At 37.0% G+C, this 18,069-nt stretch overlaps 1 protein-coding gene across 3 annotated transcripts; it reads right to left on the reverse strand.

Annotated features, from left to right (window-relative positions):
- Nucleotides 1-172: 172 nt before the first annotated feature.
- LOC109011922 (carbon catabolite repressor protein 4 homolog 1-like) lies at nucleotides 173-13,304 on the reverse strand. Of its 3 annotated transcripts, none has more exons than XM_018993316.2 (12): nucleotides 12,600-13,304; nucleotides 4,549-5,293; nucleotides 3,768-3,854; nucleotides 3,610-3,693; nucleotides 3,447-3,533; nucleotides 3,252-3,338; nucleotides 2,682-2,735; nucleotides 2,493-2,584; nucleotides 2,232-2,346; nucleotides 1,924-2,071; nucleotides 1,679-1,833; nucleotides 173-412 (listed from the first exon to the last, which is right to left on the reverse strand). In XM_018993316.2, the coding sequence occupies exons 1-11, from the start codon at nucleotides 12,755-12,757 to the stop codon at nucleotides 1,688-1,690; spliced, it is 1,803 nt and encodes a 600-aa protein (XP_018848861.1). In that variant the 5' UTR covers nucleotides 12,758-13,304; the 3' UTR covers nucleotides 173-412; nucleotides 1,679-1,687. The 3 variants fall into 3 exon arrangements, with proteins under 3 accessions (XP_018848861.1, XP_018848859.1, XP_018848860.1); XM_018993314.2 differs by having other exon boundaries at nucleotides 173-417; XM_018993315.2 differs by lacking the exon at nucleotides 173-412 and adding an exon at nucleotides 790-1,147.
- Between the last annotated feature and the right edge of the window lie 4,765 nt (nucleotides 13,305-18,069).

Consider the following 18,069-nt stretch of genomic DNA (forward strand, 5'->3'; position numbering starts at 1 on the left):
GTTTTACTAACTAGTCTCCTCCTTTCACTCTCTATTTATCTTTCCCTGTTTTTGGCATGTACGATATTATGCCCCTGTTCCTCTTTCTCAGCCAGCCAAAATGCAAGGGAAATGCAAGAAACCTAAGAGGGAAGGAGGGCATAAAATTAAAGGCCACTACACGACAGCAGGATGAGATAAGTTGTTTAGAGCTACTGGTAAAGAAAGAGCAGAAGGCTGCAGTTGAATACTTGATTATCGTAATTTTTTTTCTATAAGAGAAAAGTGGCATAATACAAAGCAGATCATAGCGAGGATCCCCACAAGGAGAGATACCTGAGCATGAGACTGGCACCATCTACAATTCTATAACAATAACTTATCTTTAACCAACAGCTTACTCTCGCTCTTTTTCTTGGGCGTGTCTCCATTCCTGACCTACAACCATTGAGGTTGATATTAACACAATAACCACATAAAAACTGGCCAACTTCAGAAACACATTATTATTTCAGTTATTCACTGTAGCGCCAGCAATCTGGCCAACAAGGTTAGGCGCTTCTCCATAAATGGTTCGCCCCAAACCCTAATCATTCGAAGTATGCTTTCTTTTGAACCCACTGGACTACATCTATGGCAACAATAACGCATAAAATTTGGAATTAGAACCACCTTAAATTAGCGTTTCCACAATTCCAAATTGGTTTGCCCTTGCAGGACTAGAAAGAACGCGAACTAACAAAAACTATTTCCCTGTTTTTGGTCAAAATACTTCTTTATTACTTTCTTCAAGATAGCTTTACAACAAAAACGGAGTACCAATTGCAAACTACTACGTAGAAAAGGCAAAAACCCTTAAAAACATTATGAAAAAGGTTTAAGCAATATGCGATCATGGTTCCTAGTTTGCATTTATACCACCCAGTTCAGGAAAAATATACTTCAAGGATAAAAAATGGGAGAGGCCATATTAGTTGTGTGGTAGATCAGTAAATGTATTTTCCATTGTCCACATCTCTTGCTTATAGAATGCAGAGTTGTAACTGGAAGCATGTTTTTGTTCTGCATCTGATCTGTCCAAACACCAACAATGATTTCTTTGTTTTGCTCTGACTGACCAGACTTGAAATGCTCAAGAAAGTGACAAACACTAAGATGCTCAGGATCACTAGTAGAAAAAAGAATATATAATTCATCAGGATACACCAACATACTTGTGCTTCATAGCTTGAACAACATTTGACTTGCTAATAAGAGGGAGGGGAAAATACAAATTTGACTCTCCAACCAAAAATTTTACACCATGCACTCCAAATTACAGCATTGACATTGCACCCTCAAAAGTACTAAAAAATTGGAATGTACACCCTTAGTCAAGATTCGAAGGTCAAGATTGTGTCATGTCAACCCTATTTTCAACCCATTTTCATTCAACAGCCAGAACTGAGACAAGAGTTTCTTTTTTCAAGTTTTGGTAGTTGAAGTGTATATGCAAAACACCTATTAGCTAAAGGATGGAAAGTGTATTTTCCCAAAAAGAAAACAAAGTTTATGTACATGAAAATTCAATCATCAATCACAAATCCTAACAATTATAAAGAGCACATCAACCAACTTACCAAATTACCAAAAAAAAGTAATGGCAAGCAAACAAAGGAATGGAATTATATATATACACATACATATAACAATTGCTTACCCCAAAGTGTCAACGTCTAGCTCTAGGCATGCAGCGAAATTCGGCTAAGAGTGCTATATGATCAGAGGACCACTCTGGAGAAGGAAGTGCAGTGTCCTTCCTCAAGCCCTCCTCGTCCAAGAGCTCCAATAAGGATTCCACTGTCAAAGAGTCCGCTGAAACCACAACACAAACCTTACAATGTATACAAGATTTTGCAAAAATCATAAATTAACATATAGAACAATTTTTTGCACAATGCTAACCAGTGTAGAATATATAATCTAGTGTGCCGATAAAATCTCTAGTGCAATTGGTAAATAAGGGTTCATTAGTTGTGGGGTCCAATCTCCTCCTCTGCTGTTCCAAACCAAGACCAACCCCCATTCTCGCAAAGGATGAGTAAGCGCTGACCTGAAAATGTACAACAATCAAACCCAGCTTCAGCCATTAAAACAAAAAACATGCATCAAACTCCTCGCACACTCTCTTTTCCCGCGTTTTTCTCTTAATAAAAAATCTGGCAAGAAGCAAAATGTGAATTAGAACCCATGTATAAGAAAATCTATAGTACCAGTGGCAACTGATGCACCAGCTTGCTGTTTGGACGCAAGATACCAAGAGGGTCTGCTGCCAACTCTGGATGTAACGGATCCACCTTCCCCATAGCAAGAAGTGAATGAGGAGCACTGCAACAAAATTCAGAACTACCTTAATGCATGAACCAATATCCATAAAACATAACTTCAAGGTCTAGCTGAAGAATGTCTGCTTAGCAAAAGTAAGAAAACTGGAAGAAACATAAATAAAAACAATATCATATCGATAGACAGACCTTCCAGGAACAGAATTAAAATCGCCACAAACCAGCATTGGAATGTCTGCACTGGCAGCTATTTTCTCCAATCCTTTAAGGAGAGTATGAACCTAAGTTGACAAATAAGCAATCACCAGAATAAATATGATTTTCAATGATTGAAACAAGTACAAGGCTACATATAAAGGCCAAACAAACAAGCGTTACCTGCCAGAGCTTTACATCCTTCAAATCTTGGTGAACGTTTACATGTGTATTTGCCTGTGGCCAAAATACAATAAAAAGGGGTTAACACATGCCATGGCATGCAGTGCAAGAGCAAGAGCAAGAGCAAGCAGGAGAAAAGGCAAAATAACGGTGCATATCCCAATCATTGAAGGGAATATCATACTGCTTGCTCAAGAAAAAGAAAAAGAAAAAAAAAAGGATATCTACCATGTAATCTCAGAAATTCTGAAAGTACGTTTGTTTTTTGGACAAGTTCCAAAAGCCCAGGACCCCAGGTTCTATTTAGGACTTTGTATCTTATACATTTACAGTTAACTTGAATTATAAGTTTTCCAAAAAGAATATCAAAGTTCAAGTTTCACATATCATTATATCTTAAAATCAACCTAATCAACAAAAGGAAAAGGATGCCACACCAGCATCTATAATTATGGAAGCAGGAGAAAAGGAAAATGGAGAAACATAAGCTCAAAACAAAGTAAATATATCAGTGTGATTAAAGCATCACCACAGAGAGAGAGAGAGAGAAACATAAACAGGAATTCCTACCACACAAAGAAGCTGGCGTTTCCCAGGATTATCAACTCCCTGATTACCAAATTTCGCTTCCAGAACCACTATAAGTGCAACATTATCCTATATGCATAAAGGAACTCATGTTAGCATCATTAGGCCAACATACACTGCACAACATTTAAGCACAAAACCAATGAAAAAATAATAAATAACAGTTGACTGAGCCACCTTAAATAGTCGGTTTAAAGCAGTTTTCTTCTGAGCACTTGGCAACTGACTATCAGTCCAAGATTGTGCAGCCTTATTAAACTCAACCTGCATGCAAACACAAACTTCAATAAAATGTGGTTGAACCAAAAAGTACTATAATTGAAGTAAGAAGATTCCAGACCTCATATTTTTTAACATGTAAAAATCTGTCTCTCCGGAAAAATGTTGCACACCCGTCAATTGTGTTGGTATTTCCAATGTAAACCTGCAACCAAGAACCTAGGTCAATAACATTAATAATTTCAAAAGCCAAACAAAGATAAGAAGTATTCAAACAACCTCATTTGTTTTTCTCTTATATAAACCAACATAGCCATGTTTATCCAGCTCTGGAGCGAAAAACTCCTCATAATGATCACTCTGAACCTGAAAGGAAGAAGTAATACAGTAATTCATACTAAGGTATGATCCACAATCAGTTTACAAGTAGAAGCCTACAAGCCAAAGATCCTTTTTTTCTCAAGTCATAGTTTGCAACAACAATGAAACCAATTGAAAGGAAGATTCCTAATACAAGCTCTACAGCCTCATGATTGTTCTGGCTAGAGGTTGCATAGGAGGACCCTGTCTCTGTATCTCAGGCGGCATTGATAAATTCAGAAGAACACGTTAACAGCAGCAAATAATTATTTTGCAACATACACATGCCACTTCCAAAATACCATTGAAATTCCACGTTTCAAGATTACCTTAAATAATAAAACCAAAACCAAAATGTCTCATTCATATAATGATAAGTTTGTCAGGAAATCATCAAAGGTTCTAACATAATCCCAAGTTTCAATTTCCTAAGGATCATTTGGGTCTTTAAAGATGGTAAGACTCATAGAATAAGCTATAAATATTTTTTTTGAAGTTTCCATTAAGTGAAAATAGAAATCTCAAATCAGATCTCAAAACACCTGCTATCTGTTATTTTATCTTCCTTGCACATTCATTGAGTAAAAACACTTCCATAAAAACAAAACCTTTAGCCAGAAATTTCCAAACTTTATAACACTGCTCCAGAAATCAGACCCTATTTTGTCACCAAACAATTACTCAAATTATGCTTGCATACCTCCTGAAGACAAACAATATCAGCACGGTAGCCAACTATTTCTCTCAACAAGTTTTGTCTGCGATAAGGCCAGGAAAGAGCCCAAGAGGGGCAATAACTGTATACATCATTTGTAGCATACGCATCAGACAAAATGTTGTAAGATAGCACACTAAAAGTTCCTGAGGATGAAACACGGCCATCTGAATCTAGATGCCCCATCGCATCAGCTCCATTTACCGGGATTAAATGGCGTGGACTAGGCGAGGGAGCTGGAATGACACGAGAAGTTAATATAGTGTTGACATGCCCCACGGGAAGTTTTGTTTCAGCATCTACTACAACACATTCAAACTTAAGAACATGGCCAATATCATCAGCTGTTGGGGTATATGTTTTATAGCGCCCAACCTCAAACCAAGTTTCACCACCGCTCCTCTGCGTAACAGCAGCAGGATACAAAGGTGTTGAACCATTCGTCAAGCTAGTAGTTGATGCTGAACCAGATAAGCTAGCTGCAGATCCTGAACTATTGAAGCGCCCAAACAACTCTTCCTCTTCATTTCCATTTTCATTTACAGCACTTGCAGCACGGTCATGTAGAACACGGTGATGCTGCCATGCATCCGAGAAGCACTTAGGAGAGCAATGATAACTTTTGGCAACAGGTATTTTGGCCTTAACACAACCTAAGCACTGCAATGTGGCTTGCTCAGATGGATGTATGCTACAGATAGCAACGTTTCTATCACTTTGTATACGATACCTGGAAACAAACCCCAAAAAAGGGCAAGATGTAACATGTCAACAATTACAGGCCAAACGTCTTTTTATAGGTAACAATTACAGGCAAAACTCCACATTCCAAACCATTCAGCAAACCAGAAAATGTAAGAAATGTAAGATAACGGGCAAAAAACAACCACTCAATCCACAATATCTTGAAAAGGTAACATATACTTGGATACTTGATATTTACTGCAGACAACTACAAACATTTTGATAAGGGCAAAGCTAAAACAATTTAAATCTTGATATAGAATTTCAACAGGGGGCCATAGAGTATCAATAGGCATGGTCATATGAGTATGTTAGAAAAATAATATGATGCTCATGATTTATATCAAAATCATTTATTACATTCTCTGATGCCAAAGTCATCATTCATCTAGGGACATTACAGAGATTGACTAAGATGTTGTTCCAATGAATTTTATTATTTATTTTTTAGGTGAATTATATTATTTCTTTTTTATGATGAAGAATCCTGGAGACAGTGCAAATGCAGCACATCTTAAATCCGGTTAAACCTGGACCCGTGTAAGGCATCCCCATCACACGGATCAGGTAGGGGTGAATTGTATTATTTCTTATCGCTTTCCATGTCTCTTATCACCTTCTGTTAGGGATATTTCTCCTAAATACAGATTATGTATCTACAACACGTCCATCTAAAGATATCAAAGTTGATCAACTTGTTCCACACACTGGTACCAAAATTTATTTTTCAATTTAAGATCTATTTCTTGGTTACCACCGTAATTGTTTTTTTTTTTTAATGTTTCATCACCTCTTTCAAATTGATAACCACATAGCTTCTCTTTTTCCTTCCCAAATAAGAAGCCTCTAGTGGTTGATAATGATGCCCATATGCGGGGGAAGGGAAGAGGATTCTCTTTTGGCATGACATTTGGTGTGGGGAATCAGCTCTTAAATAAGATTTTCCCTCTCTCTATAGGCTGGCAAGGGATCAAAATGTCATTGTGGCAGATTATCTTCAATGTATGGATAATAACATTTTATGGAATGTCGACTTTATTAGAAATCCAAATGACTGGGAAGTTAATTGTCATGTATGGGTTCAAATTTAGGTCTTGAAACTGGTATTTTATTTATTTATTATTTATTTTTATTGTCTTTATATTTTTATTATCATTTTAGGAAAAATGCTAACCAATAGATTAAGTTAGTGATTCCTTCCCTATCAGAACCTTCATATGGTTATCCATTGAGTTCCTGTATTACATTTGGTTTCTAGTTCAAGACTACAACTCAAACTATTCAAAATCCTCTCAGAATCTGATCCCTCGTAGGAAAATATTTCTACAGTTTAGGCAATTTCGAATTATAAACAATCTCCTAAGGATTTACGTTGCTTCCTTCCCAATGCCTATAAGAAACCCACAAGGCCTCTGAATTGTACACACAAATCCCTAGAGAAAAGACTCTTTCATGTAGAGAAAGAAACTCACCCACAAGCACCACGCAGCCTCCCTCCCAGCAACCAACAGCCATCTTGACAGACCACCTCCCACACCACCACAGAAAATGCAGGCCAACCTATTTCCGTCGCACCCACTCCCTCAGGTAAGCCCCTGTCGCCGCGCGCCACCTTCCTCTCTCTCGGTAATTAAGTTTGCAATTTCATCTCTCTCTAAACTCTCTCTTTTTTCTCTCTCCCTCCCTCTCTTGGTGTCGCACCACCATAGGAACCTCCCAGTTAGGGGTGTAAACCGGTCGGTCCGGTCCGGTCCGGTCCGGTCTGGTGATGGACCGAATATTTTCGGTCCATCATCGGACCGGACCGGACCGGACCGAACACCCCATAGGGACCGGACCGGACCGGTAGTTATCGGTCCGGTCCGGTCCAGTCGGTCCATTCGGTCCGGCATATTTTTTTTTTAAATCAATTAATAAAAAAAATTTATTTAAAATACTAAATTAAATTAAGTGATTTATTAATATGGATTAGGTAACAAACTCAATAAAAAAATATTTTATATGGTCAATGATAATAAATTAAATGAAAATTACATTATTAATTTATATAATTACTATATAATTAACTAATTGATATTATATATTAGTTAATTCATAGAATATTAACAAGTGTTAATAACATATTTAAATAAGAGGTTAGATTAAGATATATATAAAATATTGTTAATTTATAGAATATTAACAAGTATTAATAACATATTTAAAATTTTATATTGTTAATTGTATAATTATTATATAAATAATATATATAATTTTATTTTTTTTTATTATTCGGTCGGTCCGGTCCGGTCCGAGAAATCTCCACCCAGGGACCGAACCGAAGACCGAAACTTTCATATTCAATGGACCGAAACCGACCATGCATTTGGTCGGTCCGGTCCGGTCCGGACCGAACCGGTCGGTCCGGTCGGTTTCTCCGGTCCGGACCGACCGGTTTACACCCCTACTCCCAGTTGCACTGACGTCGCTTCCAACCACCCTGAACCGCCGTCGCATTCAGTCCCTCTCTCGGTGAGTCCCTCGTTTTCGCACAACCAGCCCTCTGTTGTCCCGCATGTTTTAATTCCCGTGGAATTAGTTTGTGTCATAGCAGGCCTTCAACCCTAAGGCCATATGGCTAAGTCTATTTTTAAAACAGAGTGTTGGGCTTCCTTTAAATAGTCTTGTATTTTTAATTGGCCTTAATCTTATTATACTGTTTTAGTAATTTTATTGGGCTGGTTATATTTTCAGAAAAACATTACTCTTTCATGGGCTTCATATTTTTGAATAATTATGAGCCCATAGATGCAAATTTTATAAAAGTATTTAAGGGATTTTAAAGTATGTTTTTAGAGGTTGCTATGAAGCCTATTATTTTAGTTAAGTTCCATTATACATATTTAATTACTTGGAGTATTACGACACGCTTTTCTAGGAAATTAGTAACGTCTAGTACCTCGTATAGGTAACACGCTACAAGTTGGAAATCAGGAAGCGGCGCTAAGAGGTAAATAGTATGATCATATAAATACATGCATATTGTGAATATTATTGTTATGTATGAAAATATGATGTGCTTATGATGGTTATCTACGCTACGCTAAGAGAAGTCAAGATTAGAATCCTTTCACGATCTTTAATGAAATATGATATTATGGTTGAATGAATGAATTTATTGTTTGATTGATTGAATGTTACTAAAATCATATGAAAGCCATAAGATGTTCATGTAGTAATTCAAGTCAAGTATGCCACGTAATAGAATAGCCAGATTATGCAAGCCATGTTCATGTTCATGTAATACTTAGATTATGAATGTCATGTTCATGTAGTACTTAGATCATGTATGCCATAGAGTGTCATAAAATGTTCAGATCATGATATGCTATGTCAATGTGTCATGTTATGCTATGCCATGTACAAGAATATGCCATGTTAGAAATGTTCATGGAAGCCTAATAAATTCTCATGCATTAAGAAAGATAAGAAGTTTTATGGTGCCACGGACTCAAGCGTGGTTAACCACAAGTTACTTAGTTAAATGAAACACGGACTCAAGCGTGTTTCACTCCATGTTACTCAGTTAAGTGAAACACGGACCAAGCGTGTTTCACTCCATGTTATGACAAGATAAACAAGTTATCATGCACTCGAGTTACATGTTTGCCATGATTCTGTATGCTTCCGCTCATGTTAATGATGAATACACGTTATATGAATCCGTAACGATATATGTATATATGTGAAGTTTTCATAAAGTTATATTACATGTATGATTGGGATCTGTGATGCTCTATGTATGTTGTTAAGTGTGATACCCCATATGATATGGATAAGGGTAGATGGTGTATGAGATCCCACATTGCTTGGGAAGGAGAAGTTATTGCTCTTTATAAGGTTTTAATGGGACTCCAATTGTACCATTGACTAGTCCTTTTGGAGTATAGGCCATGGGGCTTGAGCCATGCCATCTACAATGGACAAGCTTGACAAGAACGTCGGAGATTTAAAGGGGTAGATTGTGATACCCCATATAATATGGATAATGGTAGGTGGTGTATGGGATCTCACATTGCTTGGGAATGAGAAGTTATTACTCTTTATAAGGTTTCAATAGGGCTCCAATTGTATCATTGACTAGTCCTTTTGGAATATAGGTCATGTCATTTGGGTCTTCCATTGAAGCGTTACATTAAGGGTACGTTTGGGTAGTGAGAAGTGTTGAGAAGTGTTGAGAATGTTTGTGAATAGTAGTGAAAAAGTAATAATAAAATATTTGAATAGTAGTAAAAAGTAGGTGAAAAGTAATGAATAGTAGAAAAGTAGGTAAAAAGTAATAATAAAATAAAGAATAGTAGTGAGAGTACCTCAAGTACTCTCACTTGCCAAACACACCCTAAGAGTCTTCAGAAATTAAATCCATGCTAGGCCAGATTATATTTTACAGTATGATGTGCTATTTACTGAGTATTCAACTCATTTTGTTTGTCTTTCTGTTTCCTTCATGTCTAATTTTACAGATGGTGTTTATGATGACGCAGAGCTGGATGGCTAGGAGTAGATCTAGTATAAAGACTTAGGAAGAAATAAGTGATTTTTTACACAAGAACTATAATCCTTTTGTCATTCGTAGGAGGGGTTTATGTCTTTCCACTTTACGTTCAATTTTGAAACAATTATGGTCATTTCAGTTTTTGATGCTTTTCAATAAATGAGGTAATTCAAGATATGAATCTCTTTACCGGGCTTTATGTTAAGAATGTTAATAGCATCTCTATCCTATGGGAACGGGGTGTTACATTAATGTTGTTTCAGATTTTTTAGGAAGGATTTATAATTCAAAAGTGATGCAGGAAAGAGAGGATAGGCTATTGTGGGACTATGCTGAAAATTTCAAGTCTTCAGTCAGTTCTTATTATAAGGTGCCTAATTGTCATTCTGGCTGTGTATTTTCATGGAAAAGCATTTGGAGGGTGAAGGCATCTACTAAGGTGGCATTTTTCAGTTGGGTGGTTGCTCTAGGGAAAATATTGACTAGGGATAATCTTAGAAAACGTGGTTTGTGTATAGCCGATTGGTGTGTCATGTGCAAGACGGATGGAGAATCTATAAATCATCTATTTTTACATTGTGAGGTGGCAAACTCTTTGTGGTATGAGGTTATTAGTCGGACAGGTTTATTTTGGGAGATGCCTAAGGAAGTAGTGGAGCTTCTTGCATGTTGACGTGGTTGTGAGGTGAGGAAAGATGTTGCTGCCAGGTGGAGAATGATTCCTTTGTGTTTAATGTGGTGTTTATGGCTGGAAAAAAATGGGAGATGTTTTGAAGACAATGAGTGCTCTTTTGAAGACCTTCGAAACTTTTTCTTTTCTACTTTCAGTTTGTGTGCTAAGATCTTTGTAAGGAATGATGAGAATATACTAAATCTGTTTCTGTTTTAGTTTTCTTGTTTTCTAGAGTGTAGTAGGTATTTCTTTTGTATACTTCCTGTGTACTTAGCCCTCCTGTGTACTTGGACTATGGCTATTCGTGATAATAAAATTCTTACTAATTATCAAAAAAAAAATGTTCCCCTTCATTTACTACTCTAAAGTGACCTCCTAGAACTCACTAGCTCCCTAGATCTTCTACCTTTTCTTCAGGTAAATGCTAGATCTATCGTAACACCCAAATGAAAGACCCAAGACACATGACCTATACTCTAAAAGGACTAGTCAACGATACAATTGGAGCCCCATTAGAACCATTATAAAAAGCAATAACTTCTCATTTTCAAGCAATGTATGATCTCATACCACCTACCCTTATCATATTGGGTATCACAATCTCTCCCCTTAGATTCCCGACGTCCTTGTCGGGCCAGTCCATCGTAGGTGGCACTGCTCAAGTCCCACATTTCCGATTGGGGTAGGCTCTGATACCATTTGTAACACCCCAATGAAAGGCTCAAATCATATGACCTATACTCTAAAAGACTAGTCAATGATACAATTGAAGTCTCATTGGAATCATTATAAAGAGCAAGAACTTTTATTTCCCAAGCAATGTGGGATCTCATATGCCACATACCCTTATCCTTATCATATGGGGTATCGCATCTATTTTCTAAGTTTGAGAGCCTTATTCAACTCTTCATAGCCTCATGCATTAATTTTCTCTTCAAGTAAGAAGCTCCCACTAGTTTTTCTTTTATTTATATATACATATCACGTACTCTATGGGAGTTATTCCTTTTTCCCAATGTGAGATTGGGGTGTTATAATCACGCAAGTCTTTTTCATCCATGTAAGATCCCAATGTGTCTTCTAGCTATAAACTTAAACAATTATAGATGTATCAATAAGGGTCACTATCTACTAAAATTGTAGGAATCTCGAGCCAAGAAGGAAAATCCATAGGTTAAATTCGCAAGAACCAATCCATGCAAAAATTCAAAGATTAGGACACCATCTAGATTGCCCCTCCTAGCCCTATACTTTGGTGGGACCAACATTGTGTGTTGCAAAAGGATAGTAAAACAGTCATGAAAGCCACAATGTCGCAAGTGACAACATTTTTATTTTGAGTATATGAAGGATACTATCAGTGTCCAGGCTAGTTTAACATGTTAAGCACACATGTTAAGTGTTATACAAACAATATGTTCTAGGTAACTAAGAGCTCAGAAAATACCACTATCAACTATGCATAAGGATATTGATAGAAAGCTTTCAACGTCAACACTACCTGTCAACTAAATAAATCAACAGTCCACAACGGCCAAAAAAGGTTCAATCTAAACCGTATTCATTGATGGAACACTTAATTTCCCAACGTCAACACTGCCAATTAAATTCAAAACTCAATCCTCCTTAGTCTTCCACTTGTGATTTGATTGGTTCAAAACTCAAATCCATTCTATTAAATTGCACCATAAGAGAGAAAAACAACTGCAACAAAATTGAAAAATAAACGAATAAGCAGAAGGTCACGGCAAAAATCCACATTCAAATTCTAGTAGAACCCCAACTCTACGTATTTGTAACAAAAATCAAAACAGATATAATAACCTTAAAGTCATACAGATACAACTGGAGCCCACGGAGATTGGAGACTATATTCTACATATGCAAGAATGTAATAACAATGATCGATTACGAGCTCCTTAAAGCTTTATCACGACCAAATAAAATAAAGTTCAAGTCTTTATTAGAGCACATAAAGAAAACATGGCAAGAATGCCCAAAGTCAAATGCAACCAAAACGAGAAACAAACCTAAAATCCAACACGGAGAGAGAAAAAAAGGTGGGAAGTTGTAGCGCTTACTTACCACTTGTACCTCAAGAAATGGCCGTCCAGTGGAGCTGAATCAGGCACATCGTCGGTTGTGAATGTCTTGTCGGGCCGACGGAGGAGAACGTAGGGCGTGAGCTCGCAGCCTACAATGGGGATATCAGAAGGGAGGTGCACACGCAGCACACTCAGCATGCTTTTCTTCTACCTTTTGTTTCTATTTTTTCCACTCAGCAATCGTCGCAGTTCTGTAACCCTATCAACGAAAATCGAGCAGAGGGGTACACACAAGGACGGAGACAGATGAAACAGGTCCGGAAGCTTTCTCGGGAAGACCACACGTGCGGGGGAGGACGGAACCCAGGCGGATCCGCCATTCACTTGACCCGAATAACCGCCAGCCTTGACGGGACAGAAAGAGAACCCCAGAAAATCACAGAATTCAACGAAAGTCTCAGCGGATCTCGCGCGAAGAGTGAGGGATTTCAGGTCAGACAGAGATGGGTAGAGAGAAATGGTTAGGGTTCGAGAAGCGATTAAAGTGAATCGATTGGGTGGAAAGGGATTCGAGGATTCTAGAGGGAGGGAGTGCGGGTTTTAGATAAAGAAACGAAAAGGGACTAGGGAGAAAGAGAGATGGCGATCGAAAATTAGGGTTTTACTGAGGCACTGAGAAAAGTAATCGGTCTGTGCTCCATATGAAATGGGAGACGTAGCGAGAAGGGGGCATTATATATAAAATATATTAATAATTCGATACGACTCTCTCTTCAATTCTAATTTCTGTAGGTGCTTGTGTTTTGGGTACTACTTCCGTGTTTTACTTCGTTCACGGTTTTGTTCTTCTTTTTCGGGATTTTTTCCCAGACATATTAGTGGGAATTAAAACCCATGTGTCACAAAAAATAAAGAGAATCTATATATGGCCATTTTTTTTTATAAGTGAGAAAATAATAATGCATGATTTTTAATTTTTTATGAATTAGCAATAATAATAATAATAATAATATGTGTAAAAACATAACCATTCCTTGGAATTTTTATCTAATGATACTATTTTTTCAGCTTTCTTTGTTTGCAACAATAAAACAGTAACTGGTGACAAAGCAAATTAGCCAATAGCAGAGCTTTGGCTAAATAAACAGTACGTATTTTTATTTATAAAAATTATTCTATTATCAAAATTGTGTGTAGATTACATTATCAACATCATTTAAATTATAAGATTTAAATTATAAAATTAATTCATTGAGATAATTTATTAAATATACCCTACACATTAGTTTGATGATAATAATTTTTCTTACTGGCAAATAAGATAGGCAGGCATGGGTGGGCCGATGGATTCCGTGGCTCGACTTGAAACTGAATGGAGACCCATTGCCCATTGGACTAGTAGTACATAATTTTATGCTTTATTTGCAATCTTATGATGGTTGAACTGACATGTACCAACACATTTTGGATTTTCGCAATTGAAAGTTGAGCAGTTGTTAGTTGAGGGCTCGTTTGTTTGTTGCTTAACGGATTGAGTAGTTTTCTATATTCACTGAACTCGGAAAAGATTGAAATGGCCCAAATGTATAACATGCTGGTATTGACCCGGAAGAGGGGAAAAAAACCCTGAAACCCATCGTATTTGATATAAGCGAAATAAAAATTACAGTTACGAGTACGTAAATACTATACAATTATTTTTAAAAAAATAAATAAATACAAAATTCACATAAAAAAAATTAATTTTTTAATAATAAATTTTATTTATTTTTTAAATGACTGTATGATATTTATATGTTTTACGATTATATATAAAATTATACTCATTTTTAGTAAATAAAATGGGAAGTAGGGCTTGAGTGCACTTGATTTGGCAAGGGGGGCTGGTCAATCTGTATTGAAATTGGGCCTACTGCAATTTTCAAATTAGGATGGCGACGGTGGTAGTAGCCCATTTTTGTCTTAAGGACCCTATAAACACTCATCCATCTTCGCATGCTGTGTTCTGGTGCATGAGCAATTACAGCCCACTAATGCGTTCCACTGTGTATAACTTTGCCTCAACAAACACAAAAACAGTTGTCGTAATAATCCATTTTTAAAAACTTTTGGTTTTTGAACTACATCATTAATTTATGAGCAATGCTAACTGTATTAAAAAAATAAATAAACTTATAAAAAAATTTAACTTCCTATATGTTACTTATTGATATATTAAAGATTATGAAATTTGAAATTCAAAATCTTAATTTTAAAATAAAACTGATAAAATGAGTATTGTATATAAAATTGTAAATATATATAACATTCACGTTAATTAATTTGTTATAGATAAATGATTTGTACAAACTCAAATAAACAAGTCACACACAATCTCTTTGTAAAAAATTAGACCCTGCCTCAAAAAGTGTAAAAAAAACCTATTATTTTTTAGTGTGGCCTATTTTTTTACAAAAATCTTGCGTAAGACTTGTCTATTTGAACTTTGTACCTAACATTACTTAATGCAATATTAATACTGTAACATGTAATGCAAATTTATATGTGCTTTATAAATATTAAAGACAAGTTTTTTTTAAAAAAAATTTTGTATTGCTAATTAACTATTATTATTATCATCATCATCATCATCATCATCAAAACTTTTAAAAATAATGCACTAGCCAAAAAAAAATGTAAGCACCAGGCACATAAACTTGAATTTCGTAGTTGGTACGTACGCCTATGATGTTAATAGTCTAATGCATAAGATTGATTTGTAAATAGTCTAATGTATAAGAGCATAAAACTTAATATAAGCAAGCATCTATAAATTTTTATCTTTCTCTACTTTAATAAGAAGAGTTTGTTCCAATCGCAGTATCTCCAAACATTTCTTTTTGGTTGATCATCTGTACATAAAAGATCAATTACGATCACATGTTAAAGCTCTGCATGAAAATTTCAGCTCTACAAATTAACCATACTCGATGGAAGAGATTAATGCATGCATGTCATGTTACCTTCAACCACGCAGAAGATGCAGTGAGCTTGTATGAAGCAAATTCACCTGCTTTGTTCTTGATCTCAAGTTCTTTCATCATTAAAGTAAGTCTCTTATATTTTGGAAGTCCCAAAAATATTATAATTGTAAAAAATTATTTTATCTAAATGATTTTAGTTAATGAAGAATATTATGAGATTTAAATTATATTAAAAACTCTAATTATTTATGTGGTTTTACTTTCTTAAAAATATTTAGCAAAATTTCATCATTTATTTAATAATGAAATATTAGTATTTTATAAATTAAAGTTGATTTTAAATGTATGATATGATATTTATATTTTAATTATCTATTTTAAGTTAGTTTAAATAAGTGTTTAAACCTCCACCATTGGATCAAATATGGAGACTTAAGATGAAGGGTTGGGATTTAAATCCCCAAACCCTAGCCTTTTCCCCTCACTTTCCATTTATCTCTCTGTCTTTCTCTCTCTCCTTCCCCTTTAGCAGAAGCATGTCTTCCCTCTCTCTCACCCGATCTCCTCCCTCAAGCAGCCCAGCGCAGTAGTGCGCCACCCTGTAGTGTCACCGACCACCTCACCGGCTTCATTGAAGCCCCTTAGCAGCTTCTCCCTCAACCACATGCGAGCAACTCGAAATGGGTCTCGATACACGGGTTCTCCACCCTTATGCCACCGTGGCTCAGCCCTAGCTCCACCAAGCACCACCACTAAGTTCCCCTTACGTCGTGGACCACTTCCATGGAAACCCACCACCCGTAGCTCCTCCCTAGCCCCACGCATGCAGGCCTTTTACATGCACGAGTTAATCCTCGTAGCGCCGCCATTACCCAACCTCACGCCACCGCACCACCACCACCAGCCTTCTTCCTTGCCGACGACCCCTCCCCTTCCTCCAGCCTAAGCCCCAACTCCTCTCATGCCCTTTCTCTTCACGGGATCCCAGATCCATCGTCGTAGGACCACCATCACGACGTTGTCGTACGTCACCTCTAGCAGCCACCCACAACGTAGCTCCCCGATCTGTCTCCCTCTATCATGAAGACTTTCTCTATCTCACAGGTTCTTGCCTTTGCACAGCCTAGAACCGCCGCCTATAGCCTACGACGCCACCACTAGCCCTCTACGACATCTCCCCTACTCCCCCATGCCTAACCGAGCCTTTACCTCTCCCTTACTCTGATTTTGTGACTTTGTGAATTTGTACAATTAGATGATTTTGTATTTTGTACAATTAGGATAATTTACGGTAATTTTGTGATGATTTACGGTGAGGTTGGTTTGTGCATATGTTTATGTGATTGCTGTAAGTTTGTACAGAGGGACATAAGTGAAAGAAGGAAGTGTCAAACAAAGATGTTGTTTATTCTTGTTCATCAACCGATAGCCTCTTTTAAGTATAAAGATATATATATATATATATATATATATTATGTGTGTGTGACCATATCCTAAAATTATTGCGTTCGATCATTCTCTTTTGTTGTTCAACTTGTTATCGGTCTCTTGGTCCTCCTTAAATCATGTGTTGTTCTGGAATTCAAATAGTTATTGCAACTCAAAACAAAAAGACCCACGCTAGAATTTCAAATTTTGGTTTGACACTCGTATATATATTAATCACCCTGCATCCCAACTTAGTTATTTATACAGGGGTGTTAGGAGCTTAGGGTTGTAACACCCCGTATTTTAGTGTATTTTTATTGAAGAGTTATTTTCATTTTATTTAAAAATTATTCTCTTGTTTTTAAATTATTGAATTTATAATTGAGTTATTTTTAGGATTTTTAATTTGGTAAAAATTAATTTTTATGTGCTTTCTTAATATTTATTTATTGTTGTGTATTTAAATTATTTTTCATATTTAATTAATTACTGTGAGATTTAATTCTTTTAATTTGATTTTACCATTACGTTTAAATTATTTTATTAAACTTGAGGTTTTGAAATCGTTTCCGTTGGATCATTTTTATGACCCAAGTTATGAGGATTGGACCTCATTTATTTTCCTTCCATTTTTCTTTCTTCTCATTTTCTTTTCTTTTTCCCCTTATTTCTCCTTCGGCCTTCTCTCCCGTGCGACCCAGCCCGCTCCCTCTCTCCCGTGCGTCTTTTTCGTCCACCCAGCCCACCACCACCGCGCCGCCGTGCCCGACACCGCCTAGTCCATTGCCACCCCCACCGGCCGGCGACACCACCCCACCAATCTCAGCCCCTAACTTGCCGGCGTTCTCCTCCACGCACGGCTTGAAGCCGCGGCATTCTTTCCTCCGCTGCGCCGCCGTTGCACCACCATTGGCCACCATCTTCACACCACTTCATCCTCGACCTCTTGGCAACCCATTGGACCCAACCCCACCTCCGATCCGTCACCGGTGAAGCACAACCAACCACATTTTCGTTTTGGGTATTTTTGGCCTTAAACCACCCCTTGTGCCGCCACCCACGGCCAACCTTCACCACCACTAGCTTCACCGACATCCCTAGGCCCTACCCTATCATTTT

This window comes from Juglans regia, chromosome 3 (genome assembly GCF_001411555.2).
Source record: "Juglans regia cultivar Chandler chromosome 3, Walnut 2.0, whole genome shotgun sequence".
In the NCBI taxonomy this organism is placed as follows: domain Eukaryota; kingdom Viridiplantae; phylum Streptophyta; class Magnoliopsida; order Fagales; family Juglandaceae; genus Juglans; species Juglans regia.

Excerpts from the sequence above, each read along its gene's own strand:
- LOC109011922 (XM_018993316.2), bottom strand. The coding sequence starts at position 12,757 with ATGCTGAGTGTGCTGCGTGTGCACCTCCCTTCTGATATCCCCATTGTA. Across the intron at positions 3,339-3,446 it reads CTTTAAACCGACTATTTAAG|GATAATGTTGCACTTATAGT; the intron begins GTGGCTCAGTCA and ends TTATGCATATAG. Across the intron at positions 2,347-2,492 it reads TTTAATTCTGTTCCTGGAAG|TGCTCCTCATTCACTTCTTG; the intron begins GTCTGTCTATCG and ends ATTTTGTTGCAG.